This window comes from Bufo gargarizans, chromosome 2 (genome assembly GCF_014858855.1).
Source record: "Bufo gargarizans isolate SCDJY-AF-19 chromosome 2, ASM1485885v1, whole genome shotgun sequence".
NCBI classification, from domain to species: Eukaryota; Metazoa; Chordata; class Amphibia; order Anura; family Bufonidae; genus Bufo; species Bufo gargarizans.
In genome coordinates, this window is record NC_058081.1 from 310,555,633 (window position 1) to 310,568,615 (window position 12,983).

At 45.4% G+C, this 12,983-nt stretch overlaps 1 protein-coding gene across 2 annotated transcripts in view; it reads left to right on the forward strand.

Annotated features, from left to right (window-relative positions):
• The first annotated feature begins 724 nt into the window (after positions 1–724).
• The window catches only part of TBK1 (TANK binding kinase 1), a 48,876-nt gene continuing 36,617 nt past the window's right edge, over positions 725–12,983 (forward strand). The window contains exons 1-6 of one of the 2 annotated variants that reach the window (XM_044280480.1): positions 725–835; positions 3,092–3,208; positions 6,441–6,581; positions 7,706–7,835; positions 10,421–10,602; positions 11,854–12,014. In XM_044280480.1, coding sequence (XP_044136415.1) covers positions 3,122–3,208; positions 6,441–6,581; positions 7,706–7,835; positions 10,421–10,602; positions 11,854–12,014 — 701 coding nt within the window. In that variant the 5' untranslated portion in view covers positions 725–835; positions 3,092–3,121. The other variant, XM_044280481.1, reaches the window with a different exon arrangement.

Consider the following 12,983-nt stretch of genomic DNA (forward strand, 5'->3'; position numbering starts at 1 on the left):
AGGCACACGGTTGTGTGCATGAGCCCTAATAGTCCTCACTGGTACTGTTGACGCAATATTTTAGGTTTTAAAAATGTGGCTCTTGAAAGAAATTTCAATCGTGGTTTTGGCGATATTTGGCTCAGTTGACAAAAAAGTTTGCCCACCACTGCTTTAGGCGAATAATACCGTAAAAAAATAAAAACTGTGTAAAAAAAGCAATTTTTTTGGGTCACCTTACATCACAAAAGGTGTAATACCAAGCGATCAAAAGTCATATGTACCCTAAAATAGTACCAATCAAACCGTCATCTCGTCCTGCAAAAAATAAGACCCTACCTAAGACAGTACGCCGAACTTGAAAACAGGAGTTCGCTCACGCTCACCATGATTTTACTGCAGACTGCTGCGGTTTCATGAGCATCATCTGTGCCACCTGCAGAAACAAACCACCTGCATTCTCAGCCTGGCGACCGGCACAACCGCCACATCTGAATACGCCTTGGGGGGGGGGGGTCACATTTCAATTTCAAACCTTTGCCCTAGTTTTATTGGGATACAATGGCTGCTCAAAATATCAATAATGACCATAATTTTTTTTTTAAAGTTACAAATAAACCAACGAAATTGTTAAACATGTCTAAACGAACAAGAAGGTGCCCCATTCCGCTATGAGTAAATAACGTACTTCCCACATGACATGACTACAGCAGGAGATTAAGGGAATGTCCACATTCCCACAACAAAGATGTCTGCCGTGAGGCAGCGGCGCAGTCACATAGTCTGTGACCACGTGACCACATGACACGGATGTTGTGCAGCCTCTGGACGGGAGACAGCTTGTGAGGGGGCGCAGGTAAGCGGCTGTGCGGGCACTACAGAGGTGCCAAGTGTGCGTGAGGCAGGCCCTCTATTGCCAGGCTGGAAGTGCGGAGTGATATCTGGCCGTCACACGTAGTCTGTGGCCTGTGCGGCACTTTATTGTCGCTCCTGTGGAGGATCGGCTGTTCTTATACGTGGCTGGATTAGCTAGTCACATTCCTACAGAGAGGTAGGTCTCCTCGGGACCAGGGTGTCGCAGGGTCTCCCTTATTCCCACAGTCATCTCAATCTGTATGACTGCTACGGTGTAATTCTGATACTGCTGACTGCTACGGTGTAATTCTGATACTGCTGACTGCTACTGTGTAAGGCCTTTTGCACAGGAACGTTTTTTTGCATTCCGTATACGGAACCGTTCATTTCAATGGCTCCGCAAAAAAAAAACGGAAGTTACTCCGTATGTCTTCCGTTTCCATATTTCGATTCAAAGATAGAACATGTCCTATTATTGTCCGCATAACGGACAAGGATAGTGTTCTATCAGGGGCCAGCTGTTCCGTAAAATACGAAATGCACATGGACATCATTCGTATTTTTTGCGGATCCATTGTAACAATTCCTATCGTTGTCTGCAAAATGGACAAGAATAGGACATGTTCTATTTTTTTTTGCGGGGCCATAGAACGGAGCAATGGATGTGGACAGCACACGGAGTGCTGTCCGCCTCTTTTGCGGCCCCATTGAAGTGAATGGGTCCGCACCTGAGCTGCAAAGAATGCGGCTCGGATGCGGAACCAAACCACGTTCGTGTGCATAAAAGCTAAATACTGATAACACTGACTGGTACTGTGTAATACCGAGACCGCTGACTGGTACTGTGTAGGTCCGCGAAAAAAAGTTGTGTGTAATACTGCTACTGTGTAATAGTGATACAGACTGACTGGTGCTGTGTAGTGCTGACGCCGCCGGCTGGTGCTGTGTGGTGCTGACGCCGCCGGCTGGTGCTGTGTGGTGCTGACGCCGCCGGCTGGTGCTGTGTGGTGCTGACGCCGCCGGCTGGTGCTGTAAAACAAAATAAGGAAAGTAAGTAAGGAAAGCTAATGTAAAACGCATTTCTAGGAGCAGTATCCTAAAACTTGATAAAAGCCAGATGTATTTACACCTGGTGTGTGCGGAGGATTTCTCCGAATAGCACTGGTGGGATGCCGATATCTTCTTCTTCTTGAGATACGTCAGGGATTAGGTTTACATGTTAATCTTTACATCTGTGTGAAGGAAATGAAAGCAGCACGTAGAAAGTGAAAGTTATTGCCTGGGACGGTTACCACACCTTTTCTCCATGAGGCATGCTGTGAGCCCTCCACCTCATTGTACATATCACTATCTACAAGGAGACATCAGACTGTGTAAGGACACCAGTTATTCTTGAGACTGCAGAACTGGACTTAAAGGGGTCGTCCCGACCACCAGCCGGCCGGGAAATAGAGCGCTCCGACACTCCTAACACAGCAAGCTATGGGGTTACTGAGTTAGGGAAACAGCGTAGCTTGCTGTGCTACATTGCTTCCATAGCTCTTATGCACCGCAGTGGGAGCTACTGAAATGCAAGCGCCGAAGCGCTGTGCTGTTCCCCGGCTGGGAAGTGGTCGGGACTGTGCCTAGTAATGGTGAGATGAGACAACCCCTTTTAACCAACTGCTGGCACCACAGGTATAGCTGTGTCTCCCAGTACTCAGATACCCCCAGAACTTGCATATTACAACCAGTGGTCGCAAGAAAAACATATGAAGTGTATATCAACACTGGCAGGCAACAAATATTCAGAAATAACTCACCGATAGACAGGAACTGGGTGATGATAGCAAAAGATAAAGGAGATATCGGTCCAATAGCTGAGCAGAACCAAACTCGGCAAATAGAACAAAAACTTCAGTGCCAGCAGCTATGAAAAGCAGGCGAACCACAGGTCCCAGAACACACGGACACAACTCAAATAGACTAGAACATGATATTAAGAATCTAGGAACAGGCACGGAGGCTACACTATCACCAGCACGAAGAGCGGAAACTCTGATCATTTGAAGAAAGGCTAACCAATCAAAAACATTAGCACTCCTTTATTACTAATTGCGTATAAAGATATGTATAAAGTAGTGGCAGTGTGACTTGCAGAAAGAACAAGCTCCCAAATAACATTGCAGCTTTTGTAAGTTTACCAGCTGTACCGTGTAGATCCAGACTTAGTATCAGGGGTCATGCTATAACGTATGTCTTTTTTTGTCTTTGCCAGAATTATTGCGTAATTTTGCGACCAGGCAAGATGCAGAGCACTGCAAATTATCTATGGCTACTCTCGGATATCTTGGGACAAGGAGCCACGGCCAATGTGTTTCGTGGTCGCAATAAGGTAAAAAGTTAATGTGTGTTTGTTAATGATGAGGAAACAATTGTCTTCTGGAATCTTTTTTTTCATTCATTTAAGGCTGCTTTCACACTAGGGGCACGGACATCCGGCAGTCTATTCCGTCGGGTGAACAGCTTGTCGGATCCGTCCTGCCGCTAGTGACTGTGGTCCCCTCGGACTTTCGCTCCGTCCCCATTGACTGTAATGGCGGTGCGGCGTTCCGGCGGAGGCACCGCGAGAGGCTGCTGTAATAAATGTCAGACATGTTGTTCTTTTTTTTTTTCCGGCAGCAACTCGCCGCGCGCTGCCGTGCCTCTGCCGGAACTCCGCCCCCATTCTAGTCAATGGGGACGGAGCGGCAGTCAGGGGGCACGCTTTCACTAGCGGCAGGATGGAACCGACATGCTGTTCACCCGACGGAACAGCCTGCCGGAGGTCCGTGCCGCTAGTGTGAAAGTAGTCTTACCTCGTCTTACTAAAGTTCCAGTCGTTCTTCACAATCGACTTAGGCCTCATGCACACGACAGTATTTTTTCACTGTCCGCAAAGCGGGGTTCCGTTGTTCCGTGATCCGTGTCCGTTTTTTCTTCCGTGTGTCTTCCTTAGTTTTTGGAGGATCACCAGACCAGAAAAGTGAAAATAAAATCTAAGTCAAGTTTTCCTTGAAAATGATAGGAAAAAAACGGACACGGATCACGGACGCGGATGACAATCTTGTGTGCCTCCGTGTTTTTTCATGGACCCATTGACTCGAATGGGTCCGCGAACAGTTGTCCGTCAAAAAAGTAGGACAGGTCCTATTTTTTTGACGGACAGGAAACACGGATCACGGACGCCGATGACAAACGGTGCATTTTCCGAGTTTTCAACTGACTTATTGAAAGTCAATGGGTCCGCAGAAAATCACGGAAAACGGAACAACGGACATGGATGCACACAACGGTCGTGTGCATGAGGCCTTACATGGACATCAGTGAGCTAAAATAAATCTGTGAGGTCAAGCAACTGAAATCGTTACTTTGGGAATCAATGGATCCACACTTTCCATGTAGAGGAGACCATGAATACACTGTCACTTGTATACAGACATTAGTAGAAATCACTGAAGTGTGTGGTTTTGTATATTGGATAATAACCTCTTTAAGAAAAGTGGAGGCTTTGAGTAGACATTACCCAAACATGAAATGCTACCCATTTTTCTAAAATTGTACCTGTTTGGAGGTCACGACCAGTTCCCCTCCTTTACTATATCCTGTTTTGGCAAATAAATAATTAGGGAGTCAAATATAACATTAAAATCTTTTGGAATATTCCGGTTCACTTGTCGGCTTTAGGTCTCATGCACACGGCCATGCCGTTTTTTGCGGTCTGCAAACCGCGGATCCGCAAAAAACAGAAGCTGCCTGTGTTGCCTTCTGCAATTTGCGGAACGGAACAGGCGCTGTCAATATAATGCCTATTCTTGTCCTCAAAGCGCGGACAAGAATAGGACATGTTATATTTTTTTTGCGGGGCCGCGGAACGGAGCAACAGATGCGGACAGCACACGGAGTGCATTCCACATCTTTTGCGGCCCCTTAAAGTGAATGGGTCCGCATCCAAGCTGCCAGAACGGCGGCTCAGATGCGGACCCAAACAACGGTCGTGTGCGTGAGGCCTTGCTGTGTAGACTGGGCGAGACCTGGAGCTCTGTACTGCTGGAGGCTCAGATGAGGTACGGTAGCACTATACTCACAGACATCTCCACAGGTACTTGCAGGCCTGTAGGGGAGATGAATGTACTCCACTGCCTTGAGACTGTCTTTTTGCACTTTGCCTGCTGCAGTCATAAAGTGGGTGCACACACCCTGTTGCACTGTCTATACCAGAAGGAATTGTATGTCTACAATATGTCTGCCCCAGGAAAGATTTTAAAACGCACACTGTACTCCTTTTTTTTACATCTCATTCTAAAATGAAAGCGATCTTCTGGGAGTTTTTTTTACTGATGACCTATCCTTTGGATAGGTCATCAGTATCTGATTGGCTGGGGTCTCTTTGGACCCTCAGTAATCAGCTGTTCGAGAAGGCACCCGCAATCACATTAGTGCTGCGACCTTCTCGCAGCTTTCCCTAGGCCAGTGATGACACATTCATCAGTCATATGGCCTAGGAGCAGCTCAGCCCCATTCACTTGATACCAAGCACAACCGCTATACAATGTACGGCGCTGTGCTTGGAGAGCTGTGAGAAGGCCACAGCGCTCACAGGAGTGCCAGTGCCTCCTCAAACGTCTGGTCAGCGGGGGTCCTGGGTGTCAGACCCTCACCGATCAGATACTGATGACCTATCCTGGGGATTCATTCATTCCCTTCATTATAGACTTTACTCTTGTGTTATATACATAGTTTATATAAGACTCCTATCTGTGGGGTCATTTACTACTGGAGAGTATTCTTATAGAACTTGCTGTTTTACTATTATACAATTAAAGGGGGAATTTATCATGAGGATGATAATAGAGTTTTGCTTTAATTTACCTTGGTGTAACTGGCACCAAATGTATCTAGCTGGTTCTCTAGGCTACAGATATTGGTGAGCTATCCTCTGGATACTATACTGTGTACAGAGCTGGAGGCAGACAGCGCCATACACTGTGTAGTGGCAGTGCAGGTGTACTGCAGCTCAGCTCCTATTCTTGTGAATGGCTGCTGAGATTCAGTATTCTGCTGCCAGAAACTACACGTTGTATGGAGCTGTCTGCCTATATAGTATCCGGTGCTGTGGCTGCTTGATACAGCGGATTGATGAGGATGCCGGATGTCAGAATCCCCTCTCCAGAGTGGGGGTGCCAGGTGTACGGAGCCCTCTGCTGAGATTGTAAAGTGAACCTCCGGTCCAGGGACAAAATGTGATTTGTGATGGGGAACAGGATATAATATTAAGTGCTGCTGCTCGTGATTTATGAGCGCTGATGATCTCATCAGTATGTCCATCCTTTCTGTTTCCTGCCATGTCCGGTCAGCATTGGTTCCAGGGCCCTGCTGTCACTGTCTCCTCCCTTGGACTGGAGGGTCACGCTAACCTCCAAATTATTATTATTATACATTTATAATGATTACTATGAAAACTGCTACATAATAACCTATGGTAAGATGGCAATTATTAGCACTTTCTGGGGAATTTGATATGGGTTTGTGTAAATTGTGGAAACCCTGATGTTGCGTTAAACTTTATCGCCATGTTTTTATCACAGAAAACAGGAGATCTGTTTGCAGTAAAAGTGTTCAACAGTCTAAGCTTCCTTCGCCCTGCGGATGTTCAAACAAGGGAGTTTGAAGTGCTAAAAAAGCTCAACCACAAGAACATTGTCAAGCTCTTTGCAATTGAGGAAGAGGTAATATTGCAGTTTTTTTGGAGTCAAGCTGACATGTACACACACACACACATGATATGCACATATTCTCTCGGCTATTTTTCATCAAATCTGTGACGGAAGTCCCGAACAGAGCCTCCAACACAGATGTGAACATGCCCTGACAGTCTTAAACTGCATCAGAATATATCATAAATCTGATGGACCTTTAGACTGTCCAGCCAAAGTTTACGTCATCTATAAGACGGCACAGTTTTAGTCCAAAAATGTGAGCTTTTCCCCCATCGAGATGCATGTAAGCCCCACCCTTTTCCCCACAAAGCCAGGCTTCCTTTCTGCTATACCACTCCGTTTTGTCAGACGAGGCGTAAAAAGGTTAGAAAAGTAAGTAAAACAGTTTTGATAAATGTGGTGCAAAGCGCATACACCAGTTTTTCTAGGCACAAGTTGCGCCAAAAAGTGAATTTTTAATAGTACATCTTCTCCAATATGGGGCAGATTTCCTAATACGGTCTTGATTAAGACTTCCTAAATTGAGCCAAATCTATCACAGTGAATGATAAAGCTGGTGCATCTTTAGACTGATTAAGGGACATTTATCAAGACTCTGCGGTGGAGTGAGATGCGCCTACTTTTTAAAGAGATAGGTGCCTCTTACTAAATTACTGTAGTTGCCTCTCTGGCGCGTAAATGCCGGATACTCAAGTCTATGCCAGCTGGGGAGAAAAGCTTAAAAAGCCGCAAATTATAATGCAAATACAGCGTGCATTATAATTTTCGACTTTTTACTCCACAGTAGTGCCATTAAAGCATTACTAAATGCTCCCCACTGTCTTCCATGCTTTTCTTATCCGTACAAGTCAGTAGAAGCTGTGGCATCCCTGGGCCAGATTTAGGAAACATATTGGAGCAGTTGCCAATCTTTGGACAACGAAAGGTGAAAACTGATGGCAGCTGCTACTCCACTTTCCCTCTACAATGCTTTCGTTAATCTTCCCCACTGCTGCCTGTGACCTTTTGTCCTCATGTAAATTTAGTTTCTATGAGCAATGCGGAGTTCCTTTTTTTTTTTTTTTTTTATATATATAGTGTTTCCAGTATAATAACACTTAAAAGGGGTAATGCTTTTTATTTCTGCATTTCAGATGTCAGGTCGCCATAAAGTGCTGGTTATGGAGTATTGCCCATGTGCAAGCTTGTACTCCGTGCTTGAAGAACCCTCAAATGCATATGGATTACCAGAGTCAGAGTTTCTCATTGTTTCCCGGGATGTGGGTATGTTATTCGTTATCCATAAAGTAATGTTTTGTTCTCTGTTAAAAGGGCAGAATACTTTAGCACTTAGAATGGAATAAAATGAATGTATATAGAGAAGTAATATTCACTTTACCGATTCCCTGACGCTCCCATTCCGACTCTTCATACTCTGTACTGCCGGGTCCCTCTTGACGTGAACATGTCGCTCTGCATCAAATCACTGCCTGTGGCGGGTCACTGCAGGGGCCAGCGATAGCCTCCACAGCATCCCATGTCTCTAAATAGGAACCAGGAGGTACAGAGACTGGCTAGGATTGGTAAAATGATTAGACCATTTGGTATAAAATAAAACATCGGGGTTATTTATCAAACTGGTGTAAAGTAGAACTGGCTTAGTTGCCTTTAGCAACCAATCAGATTTCACCTTTCATTTGGACAGCTCCTTTGGAAAATGAAAGGTGGAATCTGATTGGTTGCTATGGGCAACTAAGCCAGTTCCACTTTACACCAGCTTGATAAATGACCCCCTTAGTGTTTGGAATTTAGTGTTCTATTTTGTGCTAATCATTAACAACCTAGGTAACAACATTCATTGAGATAGAAAGAAAGATTATTTCTCCTTTGCAGAGTTAGGCCTCATGCATACGACCGTTGTTTGGGTCCGCATCCGAGCCGCCGTTTTGGTGGCTCAGATGTGGACCAATTCATTTCAATGGGGCTGCAAAAGATGCGGACAGCACTCCGTGTGCTGTCCGCATCCGTGGCTCCGTTTCGTGGCCCCGCTAAAAAAATATAACCTGTCCTATTCTTGTCCTCGCTTTGCGGACAAGAATAGGCATTTATATTGCCGGCTTCCGTTCCGCCAATTGCAGAAGGCAACACGGGCGCCTTCTGTCTTTTGCGGATCCGCGGTTTGCGGACTGCAAAAAAACGGCACGTTTGTGTGCATGAGGCCTTAAACATTGAAAGGAAAGGAACGGATGTATCAGAAAAATATATTTGGTATTGGCAGATGTTGACGTATGCTGCAGTAGTAGAAGTAACAGCAAGAGAACCAGACATGGCAAAGCAAGGACCATACATTTTCTGAATAATCAAACATAATTATGCATATAGGCCAAACAAGATGTCGTCTGTAGACCGCACAGTTTCTTTTTTGATCCTCATCAGTACAGAGTAGGGTTCTGGTTTGCTGACTGAGATGCCATTGATGCAGCTCTTGAATTGTACTGGTTCTCCCTGTGGAGATCTAGCTCCCTATCATAGGGATCTTACAGGCAGTGTACCCTAGGAAAAGTATCCAAAGTATCATCTCAGCCAGCCGACCTGAACCCTACTCTGCACTGAAGAGGAGCAAAAACTCTGAAATGATGCCTTCTACATATGAGTGATAGCACTAGTCTGTTTCCAGGCTCTTTGCTTGGTTAGAGATTGACTTACAGGGTAGCCACCTATAGGTGGCGCGAGAGACAGTTTTATTTTTGTTGGAGAGATAATTAGCCTACTTTCTCCCAGGCAGCAATATCTGTTAGGGTAATTTCACACTACAGATTTTTCCACAGCAGAAACCCAAGGCATCCCCTCAGGTTTCTGCCACGGTTTTACATTTTGTAGTGCAGCGGGTCTGCTTAGGGTTTTAGCCTCATTTAGCAGTGGGTGCATGCAGAATCTGTACCAAAAAAGGATATGTCCACAAAAACCAACATAAAATTTGCTATGCAAACATGGCTATAAGTTTACCTGCTCACGTTGTAGATTACGTACGTTTTTCTGTGCGGATTTTTGTGCAGAAAAACCTCAGGGTAATACAGTAGCGGCAAAGTGAATGTAATTTAACAAGTGGCAAGACTCTTTGGGGGTAATTTTAACCTGAAATACGCCTATATTACGAGCATTTCAGACACAGATTGCGGCACAATGGTTAGTTAACGGTTAGATAATCTGCGTCTTCTCCCCGCTCACGCCAGGTCTAAAAAAGTGGGCATTGCATGGGCGGGCAAGGGGACAGGCCGGCGGCAAGCCCGTCTCACTCATGATTTTCTATGCCTGGTTTAGGCGAAGAAAATGGTCTAAATGTTAGACAGCTTGGAAGCTGTCTTACATTTACAACTGGCACTGGATGTGCCGAAGTTATATAGAGGCTGGCGCCTATACATAACTGCAGCGGATCCACTGCCAGAGCAGGGTCTTATTAAGACCAGCATCTAAAATGCCAGTCTTAATAAATGACATCCTTTGCTTTTTCTTCCTGTGCGGAAAGTGACCTGCTATGCAAATTTTGAAATTTGCAGCATGTCAATAGTTTATGCACATTTTTTGTGCAGATTTCACCCTTTTCAATGCAAAGTGTGAGATCTGTGCCAGATCTGCAGCAAAAACCATAAGAAACACATGCAGATGTGGTGTGTAAATGCAGAAAAATGCACAAATGCATAGTTTGTCAACCCGCAGCCTTGTGCGGGTACCCTAAGACTCCTTACAAGGAGAACCACTACCTTCCAAGAGATAAATAATCATACAGGTTTTATTCTGTTGGAAATAATTATTTCATATAGACAGCGCACTAGCTCAATGCTGACTTTTTTTTATTTTTCCCTCCTTAGTGGCAGGAATGAACCATCTCAGAGAAAATGGAATAATACACCGAGACATCAAGCCGGGAAATATTATGCGGGTCATTGGAGAAGACGGGCAGTCAGTTTATAAGCTGACTGACTTTGGTGCAGCCAGGGAATTAGAGGATGATGAGCAGTTTGTTTCTCTGTATGGCACTGAAGAATATTTGGTAATTGATAGGTTTTGATAAATGACCTACCTCTGGTACTGTATATAACATTTTTATGATATTTTCACAACATTATGTAAATCATGTAAATGACAGTAGCCTCCATCTGCTTAAAGATACTTTTGAGGTCTCTGCTCCTAAATTGTTAATAGGAATATTTGTGTTTAGGATGAAAGTTTATCCTGGTTGTGTGATGATCACACAAGTGCTTGGCTCGTACCATTATCTCTTGGGAGCATCACAAGACCAGGACAGGTTTTTCATCATCTGAATACAGAAAAAAAAAATACTAACGGCAAGCAGATATTGAGAGGTTGAGCTGTTATCGCCAAGGGAAGCAGCCAGCTCAGTGTGATGTTCCTTGCCGGAATGAAATCAATGTGCCATCTATTAAAGTTTCACTGTCCGTATAGCCCTGTTAAATGTGGTTACTACTTTTCAACTATTTCCCATCTGGATACGTGGGCACCTCTCCATTCACTGGGAAAGCAAGGAGGCACCATACTTGAGATAGCTGCAGGTGTCATGCCCGGCTCTGACTAGGTGCGGAGGTCGGCCAGAATAGCAGCACGTGTTTAGTGTTTGTTTTGGAGTCGTGCTGGATCCGCCTCCCATCAGGTGCACTGGGGGGGTCATTAGTTTAAATGGCTCTCAATTCCAGTGCTCTGAGCGGGTTATAGAAATCAGTCTGGCCTAGGAAGCAAGCAAGGAAGGAAGGTTTTCTGTCCCAGCTCTGATAAGATAAGTGTGGTTTCTGTTTTTGTTGTTTGCTGTTTTGGTTGTGTTTGTGTCATCTCTCCCTTCCAGGTTCTGTGCGAGTAGGCTGCTCCTATTTCCCCTTTTCACCATCTCAGGGAATTTAGGGTGTATTAGCCCAGGCACAAGGACACAGCATTCCTGCCACCAAGGTCTGCCTGTGGGCTGAGCAGTGCAGGGAGAGAGGTCAGGGATTAGCTAGGAGGTGACCCTTCCCCTGCTTCTCACTCAGAGCCTGGTTGTTGGTTTTTCTATGTGTCTGAATGCTTGTCCACCATGACAGCAGGTCCCACGTACATTGATGGTATATTCTGAGAGTATGTCCTAAATCTCCAGATGGGAATAGCCCTGTAAAAACGTATTTTAGAGTTGAAAAATTCTCTTCTCCTGTCTGCAAGTGACGCTAATATGTACCGTGTCATTTCTCGGATTATATACTGTTTTACTTCATGTGTATACATCCTGAGTGTGTTTTTTTTAATTTATTTTTTATAGCACCCAGACATGTATGAGCGTGCCGTGCTTAGAAAAGACCACCAGAAGAAGTATGGGGCCACCGTGGATTTGTGGAGCATTGGAGTTACATTCTACCATGCAGCAACTGGCAGTCTTCCCTTCAGACCTTTTGAGGGTCCTCGTCGTAACAAAGAAGTCATGTATGTCTTTAATTTTACTATTGGCACATTTAATGCTAGTGCTAGATGACTGTCTTATCTGGTCAATGGTTATATAATGTGTATTAAAGGGGTATTCGGGTTGTTAAAAGTTATCCTCTATCCACAGGGTAGGGAATAACGATTAGATTGGTTGGGGGTCCTACCGCTTGGAAACCCACCAATCACGAGAACGGGGGCCCGTACCATATGCCCATGCATTTCACCCTGACAGAGGGTGAATGAGGTCCTGTGGATACATTAACTTTATGCATAACGGGGGCGTGGCCTGACTGCCGATGTAGAAAGACGCATGGCGCAGAGCTCCTGGAAAGAATCCTGATTTTTATGTCTACTCACCTCCTGCCTAACTCCAGAGACGGCCGACAGCGCACCGAAGCTTCCCTGGACGCCGTGGTGAATCCCGGTATCATTATGACCCGGCAGAAGCAGAGGGAAAAGGAGGGTAGAGACGGCGGCACGGACACTCCGTCCAAACAAGATGGCGCCGCACAAGCTGCGAAGCTGACTGATGTGGCGGTAAAGCTTGGGAGGTTCGCCCGCACCCCGGCAGCTGCGGCTACTGATCCGGAGCCTGAGGCTGAAGTGTCTGATGAGGTGAGGGGAGCGGAGCCTCAGGAGGCAGCCTCTTATGCCTCGATTGTAAAGCAGAAGGGGGGTCCAGTATTGCTACCGGAGATGGAGCCCGTCCCTGAACCTACCATTGCGGACGTATACAAGATGGTAGCGCAGTGTAGCGCAGCTCTCACATCCCTGAATGCTAATATGGGAGGCCTCAAGGAGGAAGTTCTATTGATCCGCCAAGATATGCAGCAATTTAAGGAGAGAGTGGGAGAACTCGAGGGTCGCGTCAGCGATATGCAAGATCAATTACCACCTGTTAAGAGAGACTTGCAGCGAGTTATTCATAATGTGTCATTACTGATAGCCAAGTCTGATGATCTGGAAAAA